Raw genomic sequence first — 25,195 nt, 5'->3', positions numbered from 1 at the left:
TCTGACCGTGCTGCCGGGCGTGGATCGCTGCTTGCGTTGTGCATAGACGTGTCCCGCTCTTCTCTCTAATGTGTGTACAGTCGTTTCCTCTTCCTCCTCCCTCTCCTCTTCATTCATGCCTGTCCATACTCTCTCTCTCTCTCATCTCTCTCTCTCTCTCTCTCTCTCTCTCCTCTCTCTCCTCTCTCTCTCTCTCTCTCTCTCTCTCTCTCTCTCTCTCTCTCTCTCTCTGTAAACCACAAACAATTATTAAGTCGCTGGACATTCCTTGCTGACTTTCGATTTATTGTTGTTGTAACTACTGAAGGTCCGTCTCCTAAACAAGGACACGTACGAGAAGAGCAGCTTTGAAGGCAGGTAACTTATGTACGGGAAAATGTAGTGTGGCCACGGAGAAGGGGACGCAGACACGCCTTGTTCACTCAGTCTCGTTGAGGCTGTGCATAAATGGCTTTAAGTCAGTGAAGACCTACGCTGCTTCATTGGATTCCATTACATACATACACCATAACGCTGTGCACATTACTCAGCCACTATACACTGGTATCCTCCCCCACACACACAGTAACAGTTGCAGATTACACTTGTCTCTCCAGTAGTGTTTTTAATTCTTCCCTAAGTTAGAGCGTTCTTGAGTGAAATTAAACAATCTGGGAGGGTCTAAAAAAGGTAATATTGCTGTATGAAGTCCCTTGTAGTTCATTATAATTCCTTGTCATATTGAAAGAGATCGAAATAGACAGTGAACACCAACCAAGTCAAGTCAGTCACGTGATATCGTCAGCACTCCTGCACCGCGCCCAGTGTTCCTCCCAGCCCTCAGCCCAGGAGAGGACGCCCACTGCTTGACTAGAAGGAAGTACTGGTTACCTCGTGTTGATTTTTTATGTCTCTCTCTCTCTCTCTCTCTCTCTCTCTCTCTCTCTCTCTCTCCTCTCTCTCTCTCTCTCTCTCTCTCTCTGTTATTACTGTATATTTCATTTTCTTATCTATTTATATAACATTTCCTCGTAGTGTCGTTTCTTTTCACATGTATTATTATTTTATTGTTAATCATCAGTCTCCACGTGTGCTCTTATATTTGTATCTGCTTGGTAAATATTTGTCTCTAACATTTCAACATCTCAAGCCAGAGGTAGGTAATTCTTGCTGCTTCTCTATGATTACTGCGGTTCCCTTCAGGCTGGACGATCAGGAGCAGTTCACCTTCAGTATTAGGAGGGAGTATATCAAAGCGTCCCACATTCCTCAGTAGCACCCCGCCCCTTCCTGCTCCCCGCCCCATCAGGCATCACCACCACCCAGCCCACACGCGGCGGGACACGCTTGTTTATTCCTCTTGTGCAGCGGAGACAGTCATTTGTTACTTTTCACTGATGCTGCACGGGTGGTGGTGGTGGTGGTAGTGGTGGGAGGCGTAGCGGCCACGTGAATGTTACGGTACTAACACACACACACACACACACACACGGGCACACACCACACATGCATACACACACCTGCCTCATGGTGATCGGTGGTAGTGCACATCTGGGTCATAGGAAAATGAATCACCTTAGCTACTTTTGAGGTGCGTAATGTTAGGTTAGGTTAGATCAAGTTAACCAACCTAACTTAACCAAACTGCACCATGCCAAAATAGCTGGTGTTTATCTTCACGTGGCCCGCTTGTCTTTACTGGTGGTTAACAAGTATGCTGAAATATCACCTTTTATTCTCCTGCCCACGCCTTCATCTCCCCTTACATTATTTATTGTTGTTCCGAGAAGGCGCGTCCGCAGACTGGCACACACTAGACGCCTGCCAGAGTGGGGGCGGCGAGGTCGTCAAGTACCGGCGAACACAAAGCATTGGCAGAACATAGTGGAGGGTTGTACTGAACCGCGACCAATTCACTCCAGCCCTCTCCCTTCCCTGCCCCCTCCTGGCTCATGGCACGTGCATTGCTTGAGGGTCTGACTTATGGAGGATGTGAAAGTGAGCGAAGCCAAAACTTTCTTGTTAAATTGTATACAGTATGAAGTAATAATGATATAACATACTCTCTCCACAGTGTCATAGTAGGTTGGTGCTGCATTGGGCGTCACAACTGGTGGAAGTGTGGGAGGCGCTCATAAAATTGCAGTATTCCGACAGTAAGTGGACGAGGCGGAGCGTAGTGAGGCAGGTGTGCGGGAGCCGGCTGAAGCGGAGGTCATTTATGAGGGTGTTAGTAAATCGTTAACGGTACGATTTTCCCAGTGGCAAGTGGTCGATAATGGAGTGACTCGTGGTGGCTGGGTCTGGCGGCGGGATCAGCCACACTGAGACAGGTGTTCCCTTTTCCCTCTTCCTCCCTCCAAGTCACGAGGAAATGTAAGCTTTTCATCCACGTGTCTTTTTTTTTTTTTTTTTCTCTCTCTCTCTGTTGACGCTATTAGAAGTGACACCCAGGAATGGAGAGAGTTTGCGGGGGGCGGTAGTCGATGCGATTAGTTTGTGTGTGTGTGTGTCTGTGTGTGTGTGTGTGTATGTGTGTGTGCAATGAGTCAGCTGAGGTTCTGATGTTTCTGAGAAGCATGAAGATAGCTCCCGGGCCGCCTGCCCTGACTTTCATGGTAGGCGTGGTGAAGCAACACCCGCGCTGCACCTCACCGTAAAACCGGCACGCCCTCCCGCTAGCCTTCACGCGCGCTGGCAACACAATGATGCCGTAATGGATCAGGGAAACAGAGCACCTGTTGGCAGGTTAGGGGCAGAGATGTGCCGGCCCACCGGGAGTCCTTGCCAGAAATAGTCGCGCACCCACAGCCTGTCTAGGGGCAAACTTGTGGTGGGCGGCCCGAGTGATGGCGGCTCCGGGGTGACAGTTGCGGGATAGAGAATGGTCAGGAGAGAGTTCCGTCACGTCTCGGCCTGTTGGGAAAAAAAATGTGTCGCCTGCAGTTGCTTTCTCTCGTGAAAAGACGATCGTCACGTTCATGCTTTCTCCCTCCACAACCCTTTGGCGTGTGTGTGTGTGTGTGTGTGTGTGTGTGTGTGTGTGTGTGTGTGTGTGTGTGTGTGTGTGTGTGTGTGTGTGTTTTGCATCGCATCGCGTCATGTAAACAGATGGCGATAAGAAGTGAATGATCTCTCTCTTATGGTCCGTCTTTCTCTTATGGAAGTGACGCACGTCCTGCAGACATGTATGAGTGAGAGGGAATGCTCATGACAATTCACTGCTTGTCTATACGTGTGTGTGTGTGTGTGTGCTGCTATGACAGTTGAGTAGGCCATTCACATAACGATTTAGAGGCAGCAGACACACCGCCATGCAAGGATAAATGGAGGACAGTGAGTGAGGAAGAAAGGGGAAAGGGAAGTGCACCGTGCAGACTAAAAAGAAAAGGCATATGGCAGAACCAGGGAGGATAAAGAAATGAGGAATGTAGGTTAGCGAGCAGGAGAGGAGAGAAAGAGATGAGTGAGCAGGACGCAGAAGGGAAGGAGGAATGAGCGTGGGAAAGAACTTGATAGAGGTGTCCGGAAAGGAAACAGGGAAATATAACAAAGGAAAGTAAATATAGGCAGTGTGGAAAGTTAAATACAGCTAAGAAGATGAGAGAGAGAGAGAGAGAGAGAGAGAGAGAGAGAGAGAGAGAGAGAGAGAGAGAAGAGAGAGAGAGAGAGAGCAGTATTTAAAGAAGGAAGCTGTAAGAGCGTGGTAGCTGGCATCAGTGTTATTCTGGCAGCTTGACGGACAAAAAGCGGCACAATAATTTGGTACATAGTGGTGTGATAACAAGTAGCCGTGCACCTCATAGCCCGGAAGCGCCACCTCCGACACACCTGCCGCGGAGTGTCAACAATCAGTAACCTGCGCCGGAAAAAAAAAAAAAAAACATCTAATGAACTACACCTCTCTGTTTTATAACCCGGAAGTCGACCTCACCTTGAAAAAAAAAGTGCCAGTAATTGCTATCAAAGTATAAAACTCTTGATTAACTGTTTTATAACCACGCCCTCCTCCTCCTCCTCCTCCTCCTCCTCCTCCTCCTCCTCCTCCTCCTCCTCCTCCTCCTCCTCCTCCTCCTCCTCCTCCTCCTCTCTCAGGCCCGGAAATTAAGACGGTGTACAAAGATACTTGCTGAAAGAAAAGAAAAACAAAAAAACTTTACTTCTGACCATCACATTTTGGTTTTAAGACAATGAAGTATTACAATTGAGTCATAAGAATGTGTGTGTGTGTGTGTGTGTGTGTGTGTGTGTGTGTGTGTGTGTGTGTGTGTGTGTGTGTGTGGTTTGTGTATAGATTTCGACGATTTTCGATAATATGAGGTGTTTTAGTATTATTTTCTCGCTTTTATTGTCTTGTGTGTATATTAAGGTTATTTTGTTTTGTTGTATGATGATTACTAGCTGGATGCATTTTTTGTGGTCAGTAGGTATGTATCTGTGTGTGTATGTGTGTGTGTGTGTGTATGTGTGTGTGTGTGTGTGTGTGTGTGTGTGTGTCCGATTTACAACGCGAAACTGCAGCGAGCGAATCTGTGGGCGTGTCATCAAGGTCACTCACGCCCCGCTGAAGGACTGAGGGAGGAAAGGAAAATAATAGAGAAAGGAAACACCAACACACTTTTTTCCACCTGACGGAGAAGAAAAATATGTATGTTTGTTCGTGTGTTGTCACGGAACATTAATTTTCCTTGCTGAATAAGTTTTGTTTATATTTTCTTTATTATTTTTACTAATATCAATAAGCACCGTTGAGGCATGAACAGAAAAAAAAAGAAATTGCATGTTCTTTTTATTTAATACATATTGCATTATATTTAGGTGTAGTAGAAGTAGTATTCACTTATTTATGTATTAATTTATTTATTTCATAGTGCCGGTAATCGAAATAACACACCGTCATTAAGCTCTTATTTCTGTCTGTCATTAGATAATTTAATTAGGTATATCCCGTTTATTATTAGCTCAATTAACTCCACCTATTCCTGGCATTGCTGGTTACGTATGTTGAACTTCAAAATACAAGAATTATAAGCTTATGATCAAGTTAATTGTGTTTTTTTTTATCATGACACACACAGAATTAACAAAGTATATTAAAATGACAATATCTTTATTTATTTTATTTATTTATTTATTTTTTTTTAGTGTCACCGATCACAGTAACACACCACCCTTAGTATGTGTGTCTTTTACAGTAGGAGAGGGAGTGAAATATTTTATCTTAGTCCACACACACACACACACACACACACACACACACACACACACGTAAAGAAGCATAGTCTTTTTATCGTATTGAGTAACTGTGTGACCTTCCCGTCCTTGTGTGAGTTGCTTAAATTACCAGACTTTTCTCTCGGTGCATCAGAAAGAAGAAAGAGGTCATCATGTGTCAGTTACCATACCGTGAAGCAGCGCAGCGTTTTCCTTGAACCGCTAACTAACTTTCCTTTCGCGTTTGTGTGTGTGTGTGTGTGTGTGTGGTGGCGGGGGAGGTAGGTGTGTGCGGTATATAGGTGAAGGAAAAAATTAATCCATGTATATTTATGAAATGTCACCGCATCCCAAGTCTTCATGTATAAAAAAATATTGTAGTGTATGAGTTTTTTATTTCTGTCTTCTTTTTTTTTTTTTATGAGTGTGAGGGATATTAATAACCGGCGATGTGATGGAGGTCCGCCAACCCCCAGCGGTACTCCCACACACACGGCAACTTAATATCGCTCTTATATTTCACGCCCACACCGCTGATTTTGTTCATACTTGTCAGAGAGAGAGAGAGAGAGAGAGAGAGAGAGAGAGAGAGAGAGAGAGAGAGAGAGAGAGAGAGAGAGAGAGATTGTCTTCCTGTCATCTGCTGTCTGAACTATACCAATTCCTAGCATTGCCATCTATTTGAATGTGAGAAGTGTGTGTGTGTGTGTGTGTGTGTGTGTGTGTGTGTGTGTGTGTGTGTGTGTGTGTGTGTGTGTGTGCGCCAAATTCCGGCAGTCAGCCATGTGTCCATATATTGGCTACGTTGTCGTGGGGCACCATTCATCCTCCGGGCTTGACAAGGAACACGGATGTACTAGTGCTCACTCAGCGCACGGGATTACTCACTACATTATCACGGCGGCAATACATCTCGGGCCACTTGAGACCGTGATATCAAAAGCGGCGTAATATTACCGTATGAGTGAGTGAGTGAGTGTGTGAGTGTGTGTAAGTGTTGTGGAGTGTTGGGAGTGTTTTCCGCCCCCTTCCCCTGCTAGGTTCTTGGCGGCTGCGACCCACCCCTGTGCGTGACGTCATCCCATGTAAACACCGCTGTCAGCCACCAGCCAACTCTGCGGCAGGTTCCGACGTGCGACACAGGCTTTGCCCAATATTCCCGAATGCTTGCTGTCTCGCGTCTGGGCATCCCCGCCCTGACGCGTGCACTGCTTCATTCTAGATGCTTCCCCTGCTGCTGAGACTCCCAGTTAAGCTTGAGAGGAAGGTTGAACTCATCAATGAAGTAAAGAAGTAAACAGAGGAGAATGTGTGCATGTGTGCCGCTAATGTGGGAGTGGTGGTGTGAGTGGATGAGTGCTGGTGTGCAGGTAACGGGAAACACGAAGGTCGTCCCTGGGCGAGGCCGCTCACTCTGTTCCCGCCACCTTTCTCGGCGGCCAGCAACGCAACCAGTCAGCGGGCACGCGAGGCCCGGGGGCTGGGGCGTCCAGGTGCTGCTTGGGATGATCTGGGGAATGGCGAGGAAACAAGGTGTTAACGGAGACCTGGCCGTTACTCGTTAAGCTCTACTCACTTTAAGCTTTGCAGTACACAGTTTGCATGGAGTGATGCATTATATGAAAAAAAATATTGTGTGCTATCACTATTATTATAAGTCTACTACTACTACTACTACTACTACTACTACTACTACTACTACTACTACTACTACTACTACTACTACTACTACTACTACTACTACTACTACTACTACTACTACTATTATTACTACTACTGTTATTATTATTACTATTATTATTATTATTATTGTTATTATTATTATTATTATTATTATTGTTATTATATTAATTTCTATGTAACATTGTTGAGTAATCATACTAAATGTTCCCTCCTCTGCCCTCCCTACCCTGTCTGCTGAGAAGCCTCCCTGCGGATCTCTAAGTACGAGTATCTTCAGAAGGTCAAAGTTGTCCAGGGATTTGTTTCCCCTCCTCGGCGACTCCGGTGTCATTCCCAAGGGCACCACACAAGCACAGACGAGCACTACTGAGTCTAAATGCTTTCAATACGAGTAGGGGGTTAAAAATTCGTACCCAGTCTCTCGTGTTGGCCTTGCGTCCGCGGCCTGGTAGGGGAGGTACAGGCGTGGCCCGAGGATATGAAGGGCTGTCCACCTTGAAAAGTGACTCGTGCTCCTACTACCCTACCTCCACCACTCCCAGCATTCATCCGCTCACACCCGCACCTCTTATCCACGCCACGTTCACCTGGCCTACTCCATTGGCCAATCGAGCAGTGTGTTGCGGCAAGGACTGTTTTTGTTGAGGCGACTCCGAACCTTATTGTGTGATTGGCAAACGCGGTGCTGGGGAGTCTCTCAGCCTCTTTTTACGGTTGTTGAGTGTCACGCCGATCTCTACCCCCCAACCCCCACTACTACCTACTTTTATCTCCCATGCACACACACAGACACACACACACACACACACAGACACACAGACAGACACCTCTGGTCGTGCCACTCTCTCCCATGCACCTCCCACGCCACACCCTCTCTACGCGTCACTCCTTCACCACACCCTCGGCCACACACCACCCCGACTCTGTCATTCTAGACGTTTTACTTCTCACCACCACACTTTCTCCCCGCCATTCTCCTCCACACTCACCACATTCCACTGCACAGCCAAACCACACCACCGCCACACCATTTTCTTACTAAATCGGGCGCCTTTATCACCAGCGAGTGGAGACTTTCAATCTAATACCATTCGGTCCTCTGGTGTGGAGTAAAGCGAATCCCGTATGCCTTATTGCGACACTGCGACACTTCCACATTCCTGGAGAGTAATGGCTCTGCTTCAAGCTAGCACAAGGGAGTTAGCCGACCGAGCAGCCTCTCGCCCTCCTGACCTTAAGTTGCACGGGTTGAATGGCTTTGGAAACAAGAGGAAGTATATAGCACTGCTTTTTGTACCGCGAGGCTGAGCTCAATACTAAAGGGTAGATAGATAGTAAGTATAAATAAATTGGTAAATAGGTAGATAGATAGACTTTTAGAGGATACAATAAAAAGAGGGAAAAAAAGACTTTTCTACCACACATGAAACTTCGTCAGACAGACAGACAGATATATATACTGTAAATGTATAGATTTATGGTTGAACAGATAGATAGATGAGTCAGATAACTACATGATGTGATGGACAGGTGGATGGGTGGACTAATAGAAAGGTAATTAAAATGGGCAAACAGATGCATGCTTTATAGATGGCTGACGGCTCCCTCTCCTTTTTAACACTCCTGCACCTGCTGCCAGATTTCTCCTGCGGTTTTTACAGGCTACCGACTTCTCCATATGTTCACCTCTCTCTCTCTCTCTCTCTCTCTCTCTCTCTCTCTCTCTCTCTCTCTCTCTCTCTCTCTCTCTCTCTCTCTCTCTCTCTCTCTCATCCCCTTAAGAGTTTTGTCGTATAGAAAATTGTATTATTCCTAAGGGTGATTGTTCTTTGCAGATTAAAAGTAGAAAGGTTTACTTAATCATCTCTCTCTCTCTCTCTCTCTCTCTCTCTCTCTCTCTCTCTCTCTCTCTCTCTCTCTCTCTCTCTCTCTCTCTCTCTCTCTCTCTCTCTCTCTCTCTCTCTCTCTCTCTCTCTCTCTCTCTTCAGTACACGCTTCCCGCCATTCTGCCTTAAGGATCCTTTTTAATGCAGGGATGAAAGACAAGAATTCCATCTCTTTTAACCACTTCCTGTCGCTTCCTCTGTCCGAGTCGCCGCTCCTCGTTCGCGTCCCCCTCGCTTCTCTCCGTGGCCTTGGAGTTGAGGACCTGAGGCCTTGTGTATACGGTCGAGACAACTTTCTACTTAAGTTATTATTTTTTTCTATTTTTTTTTCATGTCAATGTGTCAATGTTAGTCGTGTGCAGGACTGGTAGTGCTGATGCAGGTGTGGACATTATTAAGTGTATGAATTACGTACGCTGCTGGTTTATGATCATGATGCTTTAAGTGAGTAGGAATTGTGGTGTCAGTTAAGGGTGTATGCTGGTGTTAATGGTCGAATTACGGTGTCAGTTGACGTATTATATTGCTGGTTTAAGAATTATGGTGCGATTTTACGAATTATAATGCATGTTTACAAAATTCGCTTCCAGGTCCCTAATTACGCTACACTTTTACGAGTTATGCCACTGGTGTACGAAGGTTACTGTACTTTGGCTTTGAATTCATGTAATGTGGCTCTGATATTGAGAAGTTAAGAGAAAATAATGGACTATGATATTTACTTGTATAAAGAAAACTGTTTGTACAGGTGAAATAAATATGTTATGTGTGGATGTGAGATTAGAGATTTGTACACACACACACACACACACACACACACACACACACACACACACACACAGAGAGAGAGAGAGAGAGAGAGAGAGAGAGAGAGAGAGAGAGAGAGAGAGAGAGAGAGAGAGAGAGAGAGAGAGATGGGGGAAGCAGTCTTGAGCGGAGGCAGCAGGAGGGTGGCCTTGGTGGCGGCAGGTTTGTACGGGTGTTACCTGTGAAGGGAGGGAAGTACAGGTTGGTGATACGTGATTCAATACGCACACGCTTAAAAAAAATAACTATGATATCTTGACTAAGAACAAGAACTCAGGTGTGTGTGTGTGTGTGTGTGTGTGTGTGTGTGTGTGTGTGTGTGTGTGTGTGTGTGTGTGTGTGTGTGTGTGTGTGTGTGTAACCGAGAACAAGAATGAAAGCTGAAAAATAAAGGAATAAGTCAGCATAACAAACAGAACACTTGCGGATGTACACGTTGCATGTAAGTCATTACTTCTCCTGGGGGGCGTCGTTCTTCTCACAAAAGATAACAGTATCCTCATTTCCTCTTATCATTATCATCAATGTCATAATTCCCAGTATCATCAGAGGTTGCTAACCTTTCTACTCAACAAAAATACAGAAACGCGGCACAGGTTGTGTTCCGAACAGCCTCCCTGAGCTGGCGAGGGGAAGCGAGGCGAGGGAGGATGAGAAGCATCATGGGAGGCCAGCCAAAGCCTGCCATCGCTGTCCTGTGTGGAGAGTGTGAAGGGAAAGCAGATCATCTTCATCACCGCCCTCGTCGTTGTCATTGGCGAAATCATCATCATCATTATCATCTTTGGAAAACACTGAGACTGTGGCGTCATAACACTGAAGGCAGTCACACGGTTACTTGCTTCTGCGTTCATCTGGCGTAAAGAATAGCACCTCATGCTTGACTAAAAACCAGTGTTTTGAGTCAGCCTCTCACCCACGCGTCTCCCTCCAAGCAGTTTTCCTCACCTGTAGAGAGGCGGCGCGGGATGTCTCGGTCTTCTCCAGCTGTTCTCTCTTCATACTGTCTTGCTGGGAGAGTGAAAGTAATTTTCACTCGTAAATTTACATCAGCATACTCTCATCAGATTAATACAACAGGGATATATCACATTGATATTCCTTACACTGCTAGGATACCTCAAACAACAGGTCGTCTGAGAATCAGTTTCTCCATATATGTTTTTAAAATGACAACATAAACCAAATGAATGTATCAAGCGAGGGAAATTGTTGTCACGACAAAACCAAGAGTAATACATCTCGCTTCTTATGTAGTTGTAGTAAGTGCAGTGAGATTCCCTACTTAATGTCGAGTGACAGAACAATGTGGTGTTCACAAAGGAAGCAGAAACTGTTGTAGTGGCAGCAGTTGTAATGATAGTAAAATAAATAAATAACAGCAGTGAAAATCACCAAATGTAGTTCAGATGTGAAGCGCTGAACATTATTTAACTGTGAAAATCAATATAGTGATTTTTAAGATTCAAAAGATGTTTCCACAAGCTCCACCACACTGCTATGCATATTCTGGCCTCAGTATTCTGGCTGGGCAGGGTGACGGCAATTCCACAGACGGAAAGTGGCCTTGCATTTGAGGAGATAGTGAAGGTGAGGAGTGGAAAACGTATCTGGCAGACGTGCCTGTGAGGTTGACGGCCCTACCAGGCTGGATCTGTGGAGCACAAGGAAAGCCAAGGTGATTACGGTGCAGGTAGCTGCATATTGATAGGACAACAGAGCGGTCGAAGAGATAGGCTGTGGAGATGGCAGGCAACTGCCTGTTGGGACATCCAGGCGTACCAGTCGCCCCCGGTTAACGTTTCGGGAGAAGCTTTGGAGGACAGTCAGGTCAGGGATGGGAAAGAGGAAAGCTGCTTTAGCGGCCTAGCCAGCAATCTCGCTACCACTGAGATTTCTTCGCGGACCCGGGGGAGTGTGGGGGCAGTCGTGTTGCTGGAAGGTAAATGTTATGTATCCAAACGATGCAGACAACAGTGTGAGCGAGGTGTTCGTACATCACACGTAAGGACAGGAGAGATTTCTCAATACGAACTGATCCGTCGGTAAAAAATAATGTCTTGGAATGCCGTGTCCTCGATGATCTGTAATATTTTGAGGTGGATCGCTGCAGGGAGACGACACGACTTTTGCCGCAAGAGGCTGTGAAGGGATTGTGGATCGGAGGTGGATGCCGTGGTGGGTTGTGGTGCAAGGAGTCATTGTCTTTCCTGAGGAGGACGTCATGACTCCCATGGCAGAGACTGCTTCTGCTGTGCACGCTGCCCAGCTTTGTCGTTGACGACTGTCGTTCGTGAGGCCGGCCAGAATGGGCAGAAGGAACATGAAGAGGTGGGCTATCTGGCGAGGTGTCAGGCGGCATGTTTCTTGAAGCGGCGCCGACCCGGAATCGACACTCATGTTGGAGGTTACTGATATTGTTTCGTTTGGAAGCAATGCCTGGTCCTTATTTTGTCATGCAACTAACGATTTGGTAAGGGTAGGGAAGCTCGGAGCTCTGTAGTTCAGGAGGGTACAAATGCTACTGAAATAATGGTCTCCGCACCAGGAAGCTTGTGCCCACTTTTCACGCTGGTAATTATTAGCAAGGGGCTCCGTAAGATGCATCTCTCGGTGGGTGACTGCGGGAGCGGGGAGGTTAGGACAGTATCGAAACATGCCAGTAATGCCGAGTCTCTGAGAGGGTCAAAAACATTCTCTCTCTCTCTCTCTCTCTCTCTCTCTCTCTCTCTCTCTCTCTCTCTCTCTCTCTCTCTCTCTCTCTCTCTCTCACTAGAACGGCCTGAGGTGGATGTGGAGAGCAAGACAAACATAATCTACAAGGAAAAAGACATACGAATCCTGCCCAACCGGAAACCAACCAAGGAAAGGTCAGAGTCAAAAGTCAACCAGTGGAAAAAAAGGACAGACATGAGCGTGTGTCACATCAGTCATGGGTCAGAGAGGATACCGAGCAAAAGTCAAAGTATGTTGGAGTATCAAGCGACACACTTCCTCCTGGCATACAGAAATATAGCAGGTGATGACACACTTTGCTCTCTTCCTTATGGACATCGCTTAGTGGTTACTCTGTTCTCTCCTTTCACTTTGTACTCATCACAGCGGCATTTCCTCCCTCCCTTTCTCCGTTCCATCACTCCGCAGCACCCTTGGCACACCGCAAAGCACTATTTTCAAACCCATTGGACGCTTATATTATAGACAATTTTCAAAGGTCACAGAGATGATTAGCCAGGTTTTCGGATGGATATCTTTTGCCTCTGATACGTATAATTCATAAGAAGATAAGAAAATAAGAGAAGCTGCAAGGAGCCATCAGACCTATACGTGGTAGCCCCGTTAAACTTTCGCTAGTCAAAAAAAAAAAAAAAAAAGAAAAGAAAAAAAAATTACTGAAAATCCCTATAAATTTTTACTAGAGCTTGTTATAAGTAGTCTAGAATATCAAACTCCTCAGCTCGCCCTTATTTACCCCTGGTGAGAGTCCTGAAACATTGTCTTCTGCTGCAAGGAGTGGTGCTTCTGAGACTGTGTGGTAAGTCTGTGTATAACTGTCACCACGGTCATTACTCCACCCTTGACTTATTAGGAGGAGGTGAGGACATGAGGAGGAAGAAGAAGAGAAGCAGGAAGATTTAAGAAGAGGAGAGGCACAAGGAGGAGGAGGAGGAGAAGGAGATTGAAAAGGAAAACGACAAGAAGGAACGAAGGAAAAGAGAGAGATGAAGGAGGAGGAAGGTTGAGAAAACGATAAGAAGGAAGAGAAGGAGAGTGAAGACGGGAAGTACAGGAAGGAGGAGGAGGAGTAGGAGGAAAGGTTGACTTGTTTATTCTTCATCCATTATCCTCGAAACCTTAAAACGAGAGAGAGAGAGAGAGAGAGAGAGAGAGAGAGAGAGAGAGAGAGAGAGAGAGAGAGAGAGAGAGAGAGAGAGAGAGAGAGAGAGAGTTTTTATGTGATTTACCTTAGTCGTTTCCTGCATTCCTTAGAATCTATCATGGCAAAATCCAACACGCATCCGCAATAAGTTACGTCACTCCACCCTTTTCTCTTGTCCTCTTCCTCTGCGTCCTCTCCCAGCTGCGCCTTTACCATCAACCCCTTCTCTCTCTCTCTCTCTCTCTCTCTCTCTCTCTCTCTCTCTCTCTCTCTCTCTCTCTCTCTCTCTCTCTCTCTCTCTCTCTCTCCCCCCGTCACCACCGGAAAGGTCAAACTGGGTGTTGTTTGGCGGAAGTCCTCTCGCACATACTTAGTGAGCATGTCCGCCACTCCTGCACACAACTATCCCCCCCCCCCCAACCCCTCTGGCCCTTCTTTCACTGCCCCGCCCGCCCCGGAGATGTCTTGCCCTTTATTCAACAGTCCATCACTCCGTAACACTCATTCAGAACCCCTTAGTAGTTGTTTCTCGTGGTGAGTGGGAGAGGAGAGACGTAGTGCGTGATTGACCCAAAGTTTGTTCCCAGTTCGTTGTCCTCGCTCTCCAGCCGTGTCTGGGGTTAAGTGGGCTGCCCGGGGTGGCGGGGGTGTTCTACGTGGGCTGCCAGGCACGGAGGGAGCAAATAGGCCAGAGCAAGTACTTCTCCTACCTTTTTATTTGATTTTCCTAATTTTTTTCTACTTTCACATCGGCTGTTCGTTCGTAAATTTCTACTTTTTTTCTATTTTTTCTACTTTTTCCTACTTTTACATTGGCTGTTCGTTCATACATTTCTCTCGACCTATTCTGCTTATTTTCATCATACTGTTTTTCATCTTTTTATGTGTCAACGATACCGGCGTTAGGAAAAAAAAATAGATGAAATGAAATAAAAGGTCGCTCTTAATATCATTATCTAAAAAGAAACAGGAAGTGATTACGAGTAACCAAGAAAGATACCCAGTTTAGCTTCTGAGATATCTTGATTCTCCTCTTTTTAAACAGTTCAATATTAAAATGCCCGAAGTAATATTAAAGTTATACTTGGCACTGGTCAGACCTCATCTAGACTACGCTGTGCAGTTCTGGTCCCCACATTACAGGAAAGATGTAGGTCTATTAGAATCAGTACAGAGAAGAATGATTAAAAGTTTTACAGGGGATGAGGAGTATTCCTTACGAGGCGAGATTGAAGCTGTTAAATTTACAATCTTTAGAGAAACATAGGTTAAGAGGGGACCTGATAGAAGTCTTTAAGTGGTATAAGGGTTATAACAAGGGGGATGTAAGCAAAATTCTTAGGATCAGCAACCAGGATAGAACAAGAAATAACGGGTTCAAGCTTGAAAAATTTAGGTTTAGGAAAGAGATAGGAAGAAATTGGTTCTCAAATAGAGTGGTAGATGAGTGGAACGGACTCAGTAATCATGTTGTTAGGGCTAGGACATTAGGGAGCTTTAAGAGAAGATTAGACGGGTTTATGGATGGGGATGATAGGTGGAAATAGGTAGGTATATTTCATACAGGGACTGCCACGTGTAAGCCTGGTCGCTTCTTGCAGCTTCCCTTATTTCTTATGTCCTTATGTTCTAAGTCAGAAGCGGGAGGGAAGAAACAGAAACAGGAAGAGAGTTTCAGAGTGTACGAGTAGAAGGGATGAAAGAGTCAAGATACTGGCTGACCCTTGCATTAGTGGAGTGAACAGATCCTGGGATGGGATGGGAGCGTGTTGAGGGGGCCCTGTACACCCAGTACGCATTTCCTTCCGCCGTGCAACCTTTGATCTAAAAGTGACGAGCCTGTGGAGGGGAACGCCACTTCCGGACACCAAAGAGTCTTATTTATTTGTTTATTTTTTTCACAGAATGTACTATGCCGAAGTGCCTATTACCTGGAGATTCATTGGTACTTTTATGGACCTTATTGTTAGAGAATCCTGTTATTGTTTCTCTCTCTCTCTCTCTCTCTCTCTCTCTCTCTCTCTCTCTCTCTCTCTCTCTCTCTCTCTCTCTCTCTCTCTCTCTCTCTCTCTCTCTCTCTCTCTCTCTCTCTCTCTCTCTTCAGTCCACTACTAACTGTCTTGCCTTCTCTGTTGCTCCTTGCTGGCCCACCTGTCCTTGTGTGTGTGTTTATGCAGTGTGTGTGTGTGTGTGTGTGTGTGTGTGTGTGTGTGTGTGTGTGTGTGTGTGTGTGTGTGTGTGTGTGTGTGTGTGTGTGTGTGTGTTATTCACCTTGGGTTGTCTGGTGGTCTTGCAACACAACCAGCCATTCCCCTACGGAAAGAGCTCGAAGCTAATCGTGTGTGTGTGTGTGTGTGTGTGTGTGTGTGTGTGTGTGTGTGTGTGTGTGTGTGTGTGTGTGTGTGTGTGTGTGTGTGTGTGTGTGTGTGTTAATTATCTTGTAGATTACTGTTATGCAAATATTACACGTACTATTAAACTACTTAATTTCTATACGTATGCAATATTGTGTAATATTTACTTTCTTCTTCTTCTTCTTCTTCTTCTTCTTCTTCTTCTTCTTCTTCTTCTTCTTCTTCTTCCTCTTCTTCTTCTTCTTCTTCTTCTTCTTCTTCTTCTTCTTTTTCATTTTTTTCCTGCTCTTAGCGTTTATACGATGTTGTTGTTGTTGTTGTTGTTGTTATTGTTTGTTTGTTTGTTTGTTTGTTTTTCTTTCATCCTTTCTTTCTTTCATTCTTTTTTTCATTTTCTTCGTCTTCTTCCTCATTGCAGTAGAAGTAGTGATAACAGTCATAATCGCACCACCACCACCACCAGTAGTAGTAGTAGTAATAGTAGTAGTAGTAGTAGTAGTAGTAGCAGTAGTAGCAGTAATAGTAAAAGCAACATTACAAGATGCAGAAGTAGTACAACATTTTTATATTGATGATGATGATGATGATGATGATGATGATGATGATGGTGCGGTTGTAACAGTGCGCTCTTTGTTAACCTGTGGAACATACTGAGGTGGGGCATGGATGATGTACGAGTATGTGGGCGCAAGCATGACCGAGGCACAGGAGGTGGAGAAGGTGGAGGAGCACAGTGGTTGGCGGAACTGATTATGTTTCCTCCACTTTCACTCCTCAACCCCTCCAGCAGGACGGTAACCTTGCAGGGGGAGGGAGGGAGGGAGGCAGGGAGGGAACTGTATTGTAGAGAAAAGGGAAAGATGAGAAGGTGTCTGGAAAAAAAATAAAATGAATAAATAAAAAGAGAAAAGCAAAAACAAGAGAAAGTTCGAATCACAGAGAAGGAAAGAAAGTATTTGGGGGAAAATTTAAACTGAATCGAAAAGGAACGTGGAGAGAGAGAGAGAGAGAGAGAGAGAGAGAGAGAGAGAGAGAGAGAGAGAGAGAGAGAGAGAGAATTTAATTTTTTCCAACGTAGTTAAATGATAAATGTCAGCCTTCACTCAGCTCCTCAACCTCCAGTACTCTCTTGTGCAATCCTCCTGCTGCCTTTCCTCCTTCTCCTCCTCCTCCTCCTCCTCTTCCTCCTCCTTTGTATTCCCCTGCCTCACCTTGATCCACTTTGGTCAGGATCTCAACGCATTTCTTCCTTGCTGTTTTTCACAACGACAAAAAACATTATCTCACACCCAGTCAGCCTTCCCAAGGACCCTTTGTATTGCGCCCTTTGTTGATAATAGTAGTAGTGGTAGTAGGAGTGGTGGTGGTGGTAGCAGAAGTAGTAGTAGTGGTGGTGGAGGCGGTGGTGGTGGTGGTGGTAGTGGTAGTAGTAGTAATGGTGGTAATGGTAGTAATAGCAGTTGTTGTTGTTGTTGTTCTTGTGATAGTTGTAGTAGTAGTAGTAGTAGTAGTAGTAGTAGTAGTAGTAGTAGTAGTAGTAGTAGTAGTAGTAATATTCATAGTAGTAGAAATTGCAATAGTAGGAGGAACATCAGATACTGACGAACCATTTAAGCGTAGTAGTAGTAGTAGTAGTAGTAGTAGTAGTAGTAGTAGTAGTAGTAGTAGTCATAACATGAGAACCCGACTAATTATATATGTCGTCTTTGAGTGGTCCCGATAAGAGAATTAAAAAAAAAAATACTAGTCTATATTTTATTCATTTGTGTTCTAGTCATCCATTGTGGCCGGTGACTAGGCAATGGTGGATTTTCTTTTTGAGGTAATACTAATAGCTGTGATTTATTGACTGAACCCATTGAACAGTGTGTGTGTGTGTGTGTGTGTGTGTGTGTGTGTGTGTGTGTGTGTGTGACAGATGGGAAGCGAGAGCTGGTTGAGATAGAAAGTATACACATTCTCTCTCTCTCTCTCTCTCTCTCTCTCTCTCTCTCTCTCTCTCTCTCTCTCTCTCTCTCTCTCTCTCTCTCTCTCTCTCTCTCTCTCTCTCTCTCTCTCTCAGCTAGTCTAATACGAGGGGCGTGATGTTTTCCCTGGTGTTATGACATCCAATTATCTGGGCTGAATTAGTACAGTCATTCCGTTCACACTGTTTTGCTGGCGACGAGTGACGGTAGCTGGAATTGTAACGTGAAGCACTGTTGTTATTGGCGGCAGCAACTCTGAATCTCACCACACACACACAAACACACAAACAAACACACACACACACTGTATTGTAGGGTATATCTTGAAGGTCACACAAACACGGATTAAGGAGGTTCTTTTCCCTAGATATTACGTAGGTTAAGGTGTCGCAAGTGTGTGTGTGTGTGTGTGTGTGTGTGTGTGTGTGTGTGTGTGTGTGTGTGTGTGTGCAAGCGCCAACGCACGACCATGCAGTTATCATTGTATTTACCCGTCAGGCATTCTCTGTGATTGCTTTAGACGCTCTGGTGCACCACGAGTTCTTTAAAGAAATACAAAGCTGCAACCAAACAATAGACGATTATTTTTAGGGCAGTGACTGACAGTTGTGCTTTCTTCGCTGGTTGCAAAAGACGCATTACCGCCACTAAACAACAGGCCGATGATTTGTAAGGATTTTTTGACAAGCAGAAAATCGAGATAAATACTTGATCCTGGCCATAACGACCCTTGATCATCTAAGACTTTAAAATAATAAGTTAATTAGATTAGGTTAGATTAAAAATGCATATATTATAGTAACGTGTGTAACAATGATATGTGATTTCTACTCAGAAAAATAGTTTCCGCCTTCAGAATGGAACAACTGTGAGCCATTGAATATACTTAATGAATCCTTAACAATTACTGTCCCCATCCTCCACCATTTATTACACGTCTGACAAAGGCTTGTGCTTTTAACCGCTTTGTATCCTCATAAAGGCTATTTTCAAATTTTCCATTGATAACACAGGAGCTTTGTTGAACTAACACTGCAATCATCAAAAACACCCTTGAAAGTCCCAGTAACATCCACTAAACCTGTTAGGTGCATTCGAGATAGGACGCTGACACATTTGCGAACATTGTCTGAAGTGATGCAATTTGTCCACCTTCAGGGAGTGGGCGCGGACGTGGTCATTCAGATCCCGTCGGAGAACATCAGGGACCAGGACGGCCGCTACCGCCTCGACTACTGGCCCCCGCATGGTAGCCCGCTCCCCAACACCACCTTCACACCCGCCCAGGTCTCCGAGGGGTGGAATTGACACGGGCGCTCCCAGGTACCAGGTATAATTTCCAGCTGTACTATACCAACGCCACCATCAGCGACTACCCCACCTGGACGGCCTCCATCACAACAGGTGAGTGAGAGGGGAACCAGTACTTGTAATGTGCTTGTCCGTGGCACTCCATTATACTGAGGAGTTAATGCTCTCTCTCTCTCTCTCTCTCTCTCTCTCTCTCTCTCTCTCTCTCTCTCTCTCTCTCTCTCTCTCTCTCTCTCTCTCTCTCTTCATATATCTTTTGTCTTAGCATATTGCGTCACACCAGAAAGTGTATGCTAACGAGGTGGAGATATCAAGAGACGGTTGCACAATTCAGAGATGATGATGTATCAGAACAATGACTGTAGTGACTTATGCAAATGATCCTCTTTCACGTCGGGAACAATGGCGACTGTTAGCCTCACTCACGACTGTCTGTCTGTCTGGCTTGCTTGTGGTGACGGTGGGTTACAACGTCACCAAGACTTCCTTCCACGCCACTCCCGTCCTTCCGTAATTAGCGCGGGTCTCGTATTTCCTGATCACCTGTTCCTGCTTCCCCAGACACAGCGGGGCCGACCCTCACCCCCTCACTCCCTCAATCCTCAGCTGTCACACCAATCGTGGAAGCTGCACCGCAAAAAAAAAAAAAAAAAGAAAGAAGGCTCCGGAAAATGGCACAGGAAAATATCAGTTGAAAATGTGTGTGTGTGTGTGTGTGTGTGTGTGTGTGTGTGTTGGTGGGTGGATGGATGGGTAGGTGAGAGAGAGAGAGAGAGAGAGAGAGAGAGAGAGAGAGAGAGAGAGAGAGAGAGAGAGAGAGAGAGAGAGAGAGAGAGAGAGAGGAGACACTAGTGATGCATCGAATACTAAAAATTAGAGATCCGCGAGGGCGGAGGCGGAGTCGGATGTGTATTTTTCATAAAATGCGGTTGTGGATAAAAGTGCGGAGCTTAAAATATAATTTTTTTGTGGATACTGATGCAGCTGTGGATTATTTTCACCTCCCCCATGTGGATACTGATGCGGTTGCGGATTATTTTCACCTCCATGTGGATACTGATGCGGTTGTGGATTATTTTCACCTCCATATCCGGGGTTGCGGATACGGATGCGGATTTTTTTTACACATGACAGTCAGTTATGCAGTATAAACAGTAGTACTATTTCTTATATATTATATAGTGACGAGTTTCAGGCACACTTAAATGTTTATGCACGAGTACATACTACGTACAGACGGTTTCCTACTTGATGAAGTAGCCTTCCTACTCCCCCAACCCCTCCCACACACTTTTTTTTTTTTATAGCTAAAGCAACATGTCAACTCACGAGATTTTCACTGGCCAGAAGTCGTGACGTGTAAATTAAGCCACACCTCCTTTCTAAACCCCATTCCATGTCCATGACCAACAAACGGATTGGTAGCAGACGTAGGTGAAACTGTAGGGAAGCTAAGATCACACTTGGTCTCGAACTGTTTGTTTTCTTAACCAAGCTATGAAAATATCAGTTGGACTTGTCATGCACTCAAAAAAACACGATATGTTATATATTTTCTTTCCTGTTAGTCACACTCAGACAAACATGGGATGTTGTTATCTATTTAAGTAATCGTGAGGCGTGCCCGAGTGCTCTCTCTCTCTCTCTCTCTCTCTCTCTCTCTCTCTCTCTCTCTCTCTCTCTCTCTCTCTCTCTCTCTCTCTCTCTCTCTCTCTCTCTCTCTCTCTCTCTCTCTCTCTCTCTCTCTCTCTCTCACCTAAACGTTCAGGACATTTCTTACAATATAACAAACACACACACACACACACACACACACACACACACACACACACACACACACACACACACACACACACACACACACACACACACACACACACACACACACACACACACACACACATATCACGCATAGCACAGGTGGAGGGTGATGAGAGGTCATCATTCTCTTGGGTCAATGGATTAACTTCTGGAGAGAGAGAGAGAGAGAGAGAGAGAGAGAGAGAGAGAGAGAGAGAGAGAGAGAGAGAGAGAGAGAGAGAGAGAGAGAGAGAGAGAGAGAGAGAGAGAGATGGGGAAGTGAAGGCAACAAGACGCTGTCCTGCCTGTTGTATCCTATTAGAATTGTAACTAAGGAGTCATAGATGTTAGGATTTTTACTTTTTTTTTTATTTCTATGAAATCTCAGTTGTCAGAGAGAGGGAGGGGGCGCTTAGATGGAGGAGATAGGGAGGGGGTATAAGAACATAAGCACATCAGGCTTCTTGAAGCCTGATGGCTTCAAGAAGCCATCAGGCCTACACGTGGCAGTCCCTTTATGAAATATACCTACTTATTTCCGCCTGTCATCCCCATCCTTAAATCTGTCTAATCTTCTCTTAAAGCTCCCTAACGACTCATCACTAACAGCTTGATTACTGAGTCAATTCCATTCATCTACCACTCTATTTAAGAACCAGTTCCTTCCTATATCTTTTTTAAGCCTAAATTTTTCAAGCTTGAACCCGTTATTTCTTGTTCTATCCTGGTTACTGATCCAAAGAATTTTGCTTCCGTCCCCCTTGTTATAACCCTTATACCACTTAAAGACTTCTATCAGATCCCATCTTAACTTACGTTTCTGTAAAGAGTGTAAATTTAACAGCTTCAATCTCACTTCGTAAGGAGAACTCCTCATCCCCTTTATCCTTTTAGTCATTCTCCATGAGAAATGTAGAAACAAGGAGGGAGTGGGGATGGGGAGGCGGACATGGAGGGGGTTGAGAAAGGTGTGGCTTAATTTACACATAACGACTTCTGGCCATTGATATTCACCTACTAAAATCTCTTGACTTGACACGTCGCTTTAGAGAAAAAAATATGGGTAGGAAGGCTGCTTCATCAAGTATGCAGCCGTCTGTACGTATGTATGTATGTATGTATGCATCTCTCTCTCTCTCTCTCTCTCTCTCTCTCTCTCTCTCTCTCTCTCTCTCTCTCTCTCTCTCTCTCTCTCTCTCTCTCTCTCTCTCTCTCTCTCTCTCTCTCTCTCTCTCTCTCTCTCTCTCTGTGTGTGTGTGTGTGTGTGTGTGTGTGTGTGTGTGTGTGTGTTGCATTGACTTATCTGTTAAATAATCTAAATTTCTTCTTTCTTACTTTTCCACGTACAGTACATGATCTTGCTGTTTCTTGTCTTGTCATTCCTTTTCATTAGTATTCATGATATTTCTCTTCTCTGTCCATGCCCAGAGTGAACGAGACTTAAGCTTTCCCAGCCTCTCTTACGACACCTGTATTTACCATCATTTTCGTCGCCATTCTTTGTACAATCCTCCAGTGTGTTCGTGTGTGTGTGTGTGTGTGTGTGTGTGTGTGTGTGTGTGTGTGTGTGTGTGTGTGTGTGTGTGTGTGTGTGTGTTTGGTTACTTACCATGTTTTCAAGACGTGTTCCCATTCTCAAGCTGCATTTATAGAAGTTATTTTGATGTGTCTTACAATAGTCGCCATTTGAAATTAGTGTTATGAGCTTCGTTATTTATGCAGACATCATTCATAATACTAGTCAAGTCCCTACGCATATTGACATCATCCAGAAACATGACGGGAGGTAAAAGTGACCCTGTGGCGCACGCTACTTGTGAGACTCTCAAGTGTTCATGTGGACGACACATGAGTGGCCCGTTACTCCATTGTGTTTGTGGCTTTGTATTCAAAGCACGGTGGCAGTATTAATATATCATTCTTGTTTGTGACTCCACCGCTGTATTATTTCTGCCCTAGATTCTGGTCACCTGATGTTATATGATGTCACCTAAGCTTGTTGTATCAGGTGAGTCAATCTTTAGCAGACATATTCGAACAAGGTTAACAAAATACGTATAATTCAGGGGATCCTCCTTATGTCCTTGATAACTAGGCACTGTGCAATGGTATGAATTGTCACTCCTCCACTAGTTTAGTTTTTATATCAGTCTAGCAAGCAGTGAATCTTGTTCACCTTACTGTTACTGTTACGTCAGCATCATCAACGAGTTGCTCTGCTGTAAACAAACGACTTTCATGTATCTTATATATATATATATATATATATATATATATATATATATATATATATATATATATATATATATATATATATATATATATATATATATATATATATACGAACAGATTCGCTTATTTTAATTCTGGAAACAGGGTTTTCAAAAATATTTCCCTGACATTAAGATTTTACTTTTTCTCATATCCATGTGCTTCATTTCCATTCTGAACCTTTTTATTGTGTTTCACTGAGTGTGTGTGTGTGTGTGTGTGTGTGTGTGTGTGTGTGTGTGTGTGTGTGTGTGTGTGTGTGTGTGTGTGTGTGTGTGTGTGTGTGTGTGTGTGTGTGTGTGTGTGTTTCTTGGCGCGCGAGTGGATGAATCACCCTACCTTTCTCTATTTCTCTTCGCAGTGCCTGCTCCACCCAGAAATCTTGACATCCAGGTTCTGTCAGAAAAGAATGCCTCTGTGACTTGGGATCCGCCGCTCAGCGGGAGTTATTCCGCCTTCAAGCTCAAAGTGATCCCACCGTCGGAGCCGCAAGACAGCACCAGGAACGTGGTGATCAAGGAGGCTCAGCTTCCTTTCATCCTGCGAGACTTGATTCCTGGGGCATCGTACGAGTTGCAGCTATACACTGTTTACGAGAAGAAAGAAAGTGATGCGTATATTTCATCTAAGTTTACCACTCGTAAGTTGTAACAGCATAGCATGCCGTTTTTGCATTTATATTCGTTTCATAAAAAAATGATCTTATGCTTTGCATTTTTACAGAGGATTGGATTTTATGTTTAGGGGGCAGATGGAGAGAAATGACGTTTTTCTTGCATGTAGATTTGTTTTTAGAGTATTTATTTATTTATTTATGTAACGTAATCATTCTTGACTACCAGCTACTTTTGCACGAGTCATTAGTTATGTTTTATTTTTTATCTGACATTGGATGTATACATTTTTTTTCCTATCAGTTATGTTGTGGTCAATAAAACGGTCTGAACATTTTAACCTGTATCTCGTTATTTCTCTGAGTGTGCATCTTAGACACTCTGTCAATGGAATGTTGTCCATTCATTGTTTTCTCTCACCCTTCGACAGGACCCAACGTGCCAGGCCGATTCATCGTGTGGTACAGAAACGAAACCACCATGTTGGTGTTGTGGCAGCCGCCTTATCCAGTCGGCGTTTACTCCCACTACCGGGTGAGTGTGGCCGGTGGCTGCAGGGCTGGTTTTTCTGTTTGTAAAATCCAGTCTTGCAATAGCTCGCGTGAGTCAGGTGGGCAGTGGTGCGTGGCTGTGTAGCGTTATCACTTTTATAATCAATTACTTGAGAGGGACTAGCAGGAGCACAGCTGTGTGACCATTGCCGTACATGGATGTATATCCTGAAATCACCCCTCACTAGGGTGCACAGACAGATTTAGGGAATGACCTCTCACTGCCCGTGAAGCTTGGCCTCCAGAGCCAAAAAAGGCCTACACTTTTAGTAAGCGTATTGTGTGTGGGCCATCTACTCAATGTTGAGTATGTGGTGAGCGCAGGAAGCAGAACGAGCAGTGAACGGGTGGGTGCAGCAGCCGGAACAGAATAGTGGTGAGGGAGGCTTCTTCGGCGTGACGGGTGTCGTCCGGAACGCCTCCACCTGTGCACCAGGGCGTCCAAGAGTGACGAAGTGTGTCCAGGAAAAATGCAAATCAGTGCCCCTCATGGACAGTCATCCATTTGAATGACGCTCACCTCCCGTACTTTCCCCCGCGCTCCGCCGCCCCACACTGCTTCAACACCGTCAGGCGACACCACCAGTACTAACACCATTACCAACCAACACCAGCAGCATTAACATCACCACCAACTCCTCCAGTACTAACACCGTGATTGATGCTCCGGTATTAGAACTATTTGTACCTTAGCTTTCATTGTTACCACCATCACCACTACCATTATCATTCTTTCGAGCACTGAAATAACAACAAGAGGAACAGCAGCAGCAGAGCCACACAGAACCCTTCACCCACCTCGCTGTGCTGTGTTCACGTCAGAAAGTCACACGCAGGTAATGTGAGCCAAGGCAGCAACTGTGTAGGATTACTATGTT

At 44.9% G+C, this 25,195-nt stretch overlaps 1 protein-coding gene across 1 annotated transcript in view; it reads left to right on the top strand.

The window, feature by feature from the left end:
• The window catches only part of LOC135103049 (tyrosine-protein phosphatase 10D-like), a 69,708-nt gene that overhangs the window by 10,797 nt on the left and 33,716 nt on the right, over positions 1–25,195 (top strand). The window contains 4 exon segments of the mRNA XM_064008960.1: positions 18,929–19,064; positions 19,067–19,174; positions 23,514–23,792; positions 24,197–24,300. Of these exon segments, the coding sequence (XP_063865030.1) occupies positions 18,929–19,064; positions 19,067–19,174; positions 23,514–23,792; positions 24,197–24,300 (627 nt within the window).

Source organism: Scylla paramamosain, chromosome 8 (genome assembly GCF_035594125.1).
Source record: "Scylla paramamosain isolate STU-SP2022 chromosome 8, ASM3559412v1, whole genome shotgun sequence".
In the NCBI taxonomy this organism is placed as follows: Eukaryota; Metazoa; Arthropoda; class Malacostraca; order Decapoda; family Portunidae; genus Scylla; species Scylla paramamosain.
This window is presented reverse-complemented; position numbering and strand designations above follow the sequence as displayed.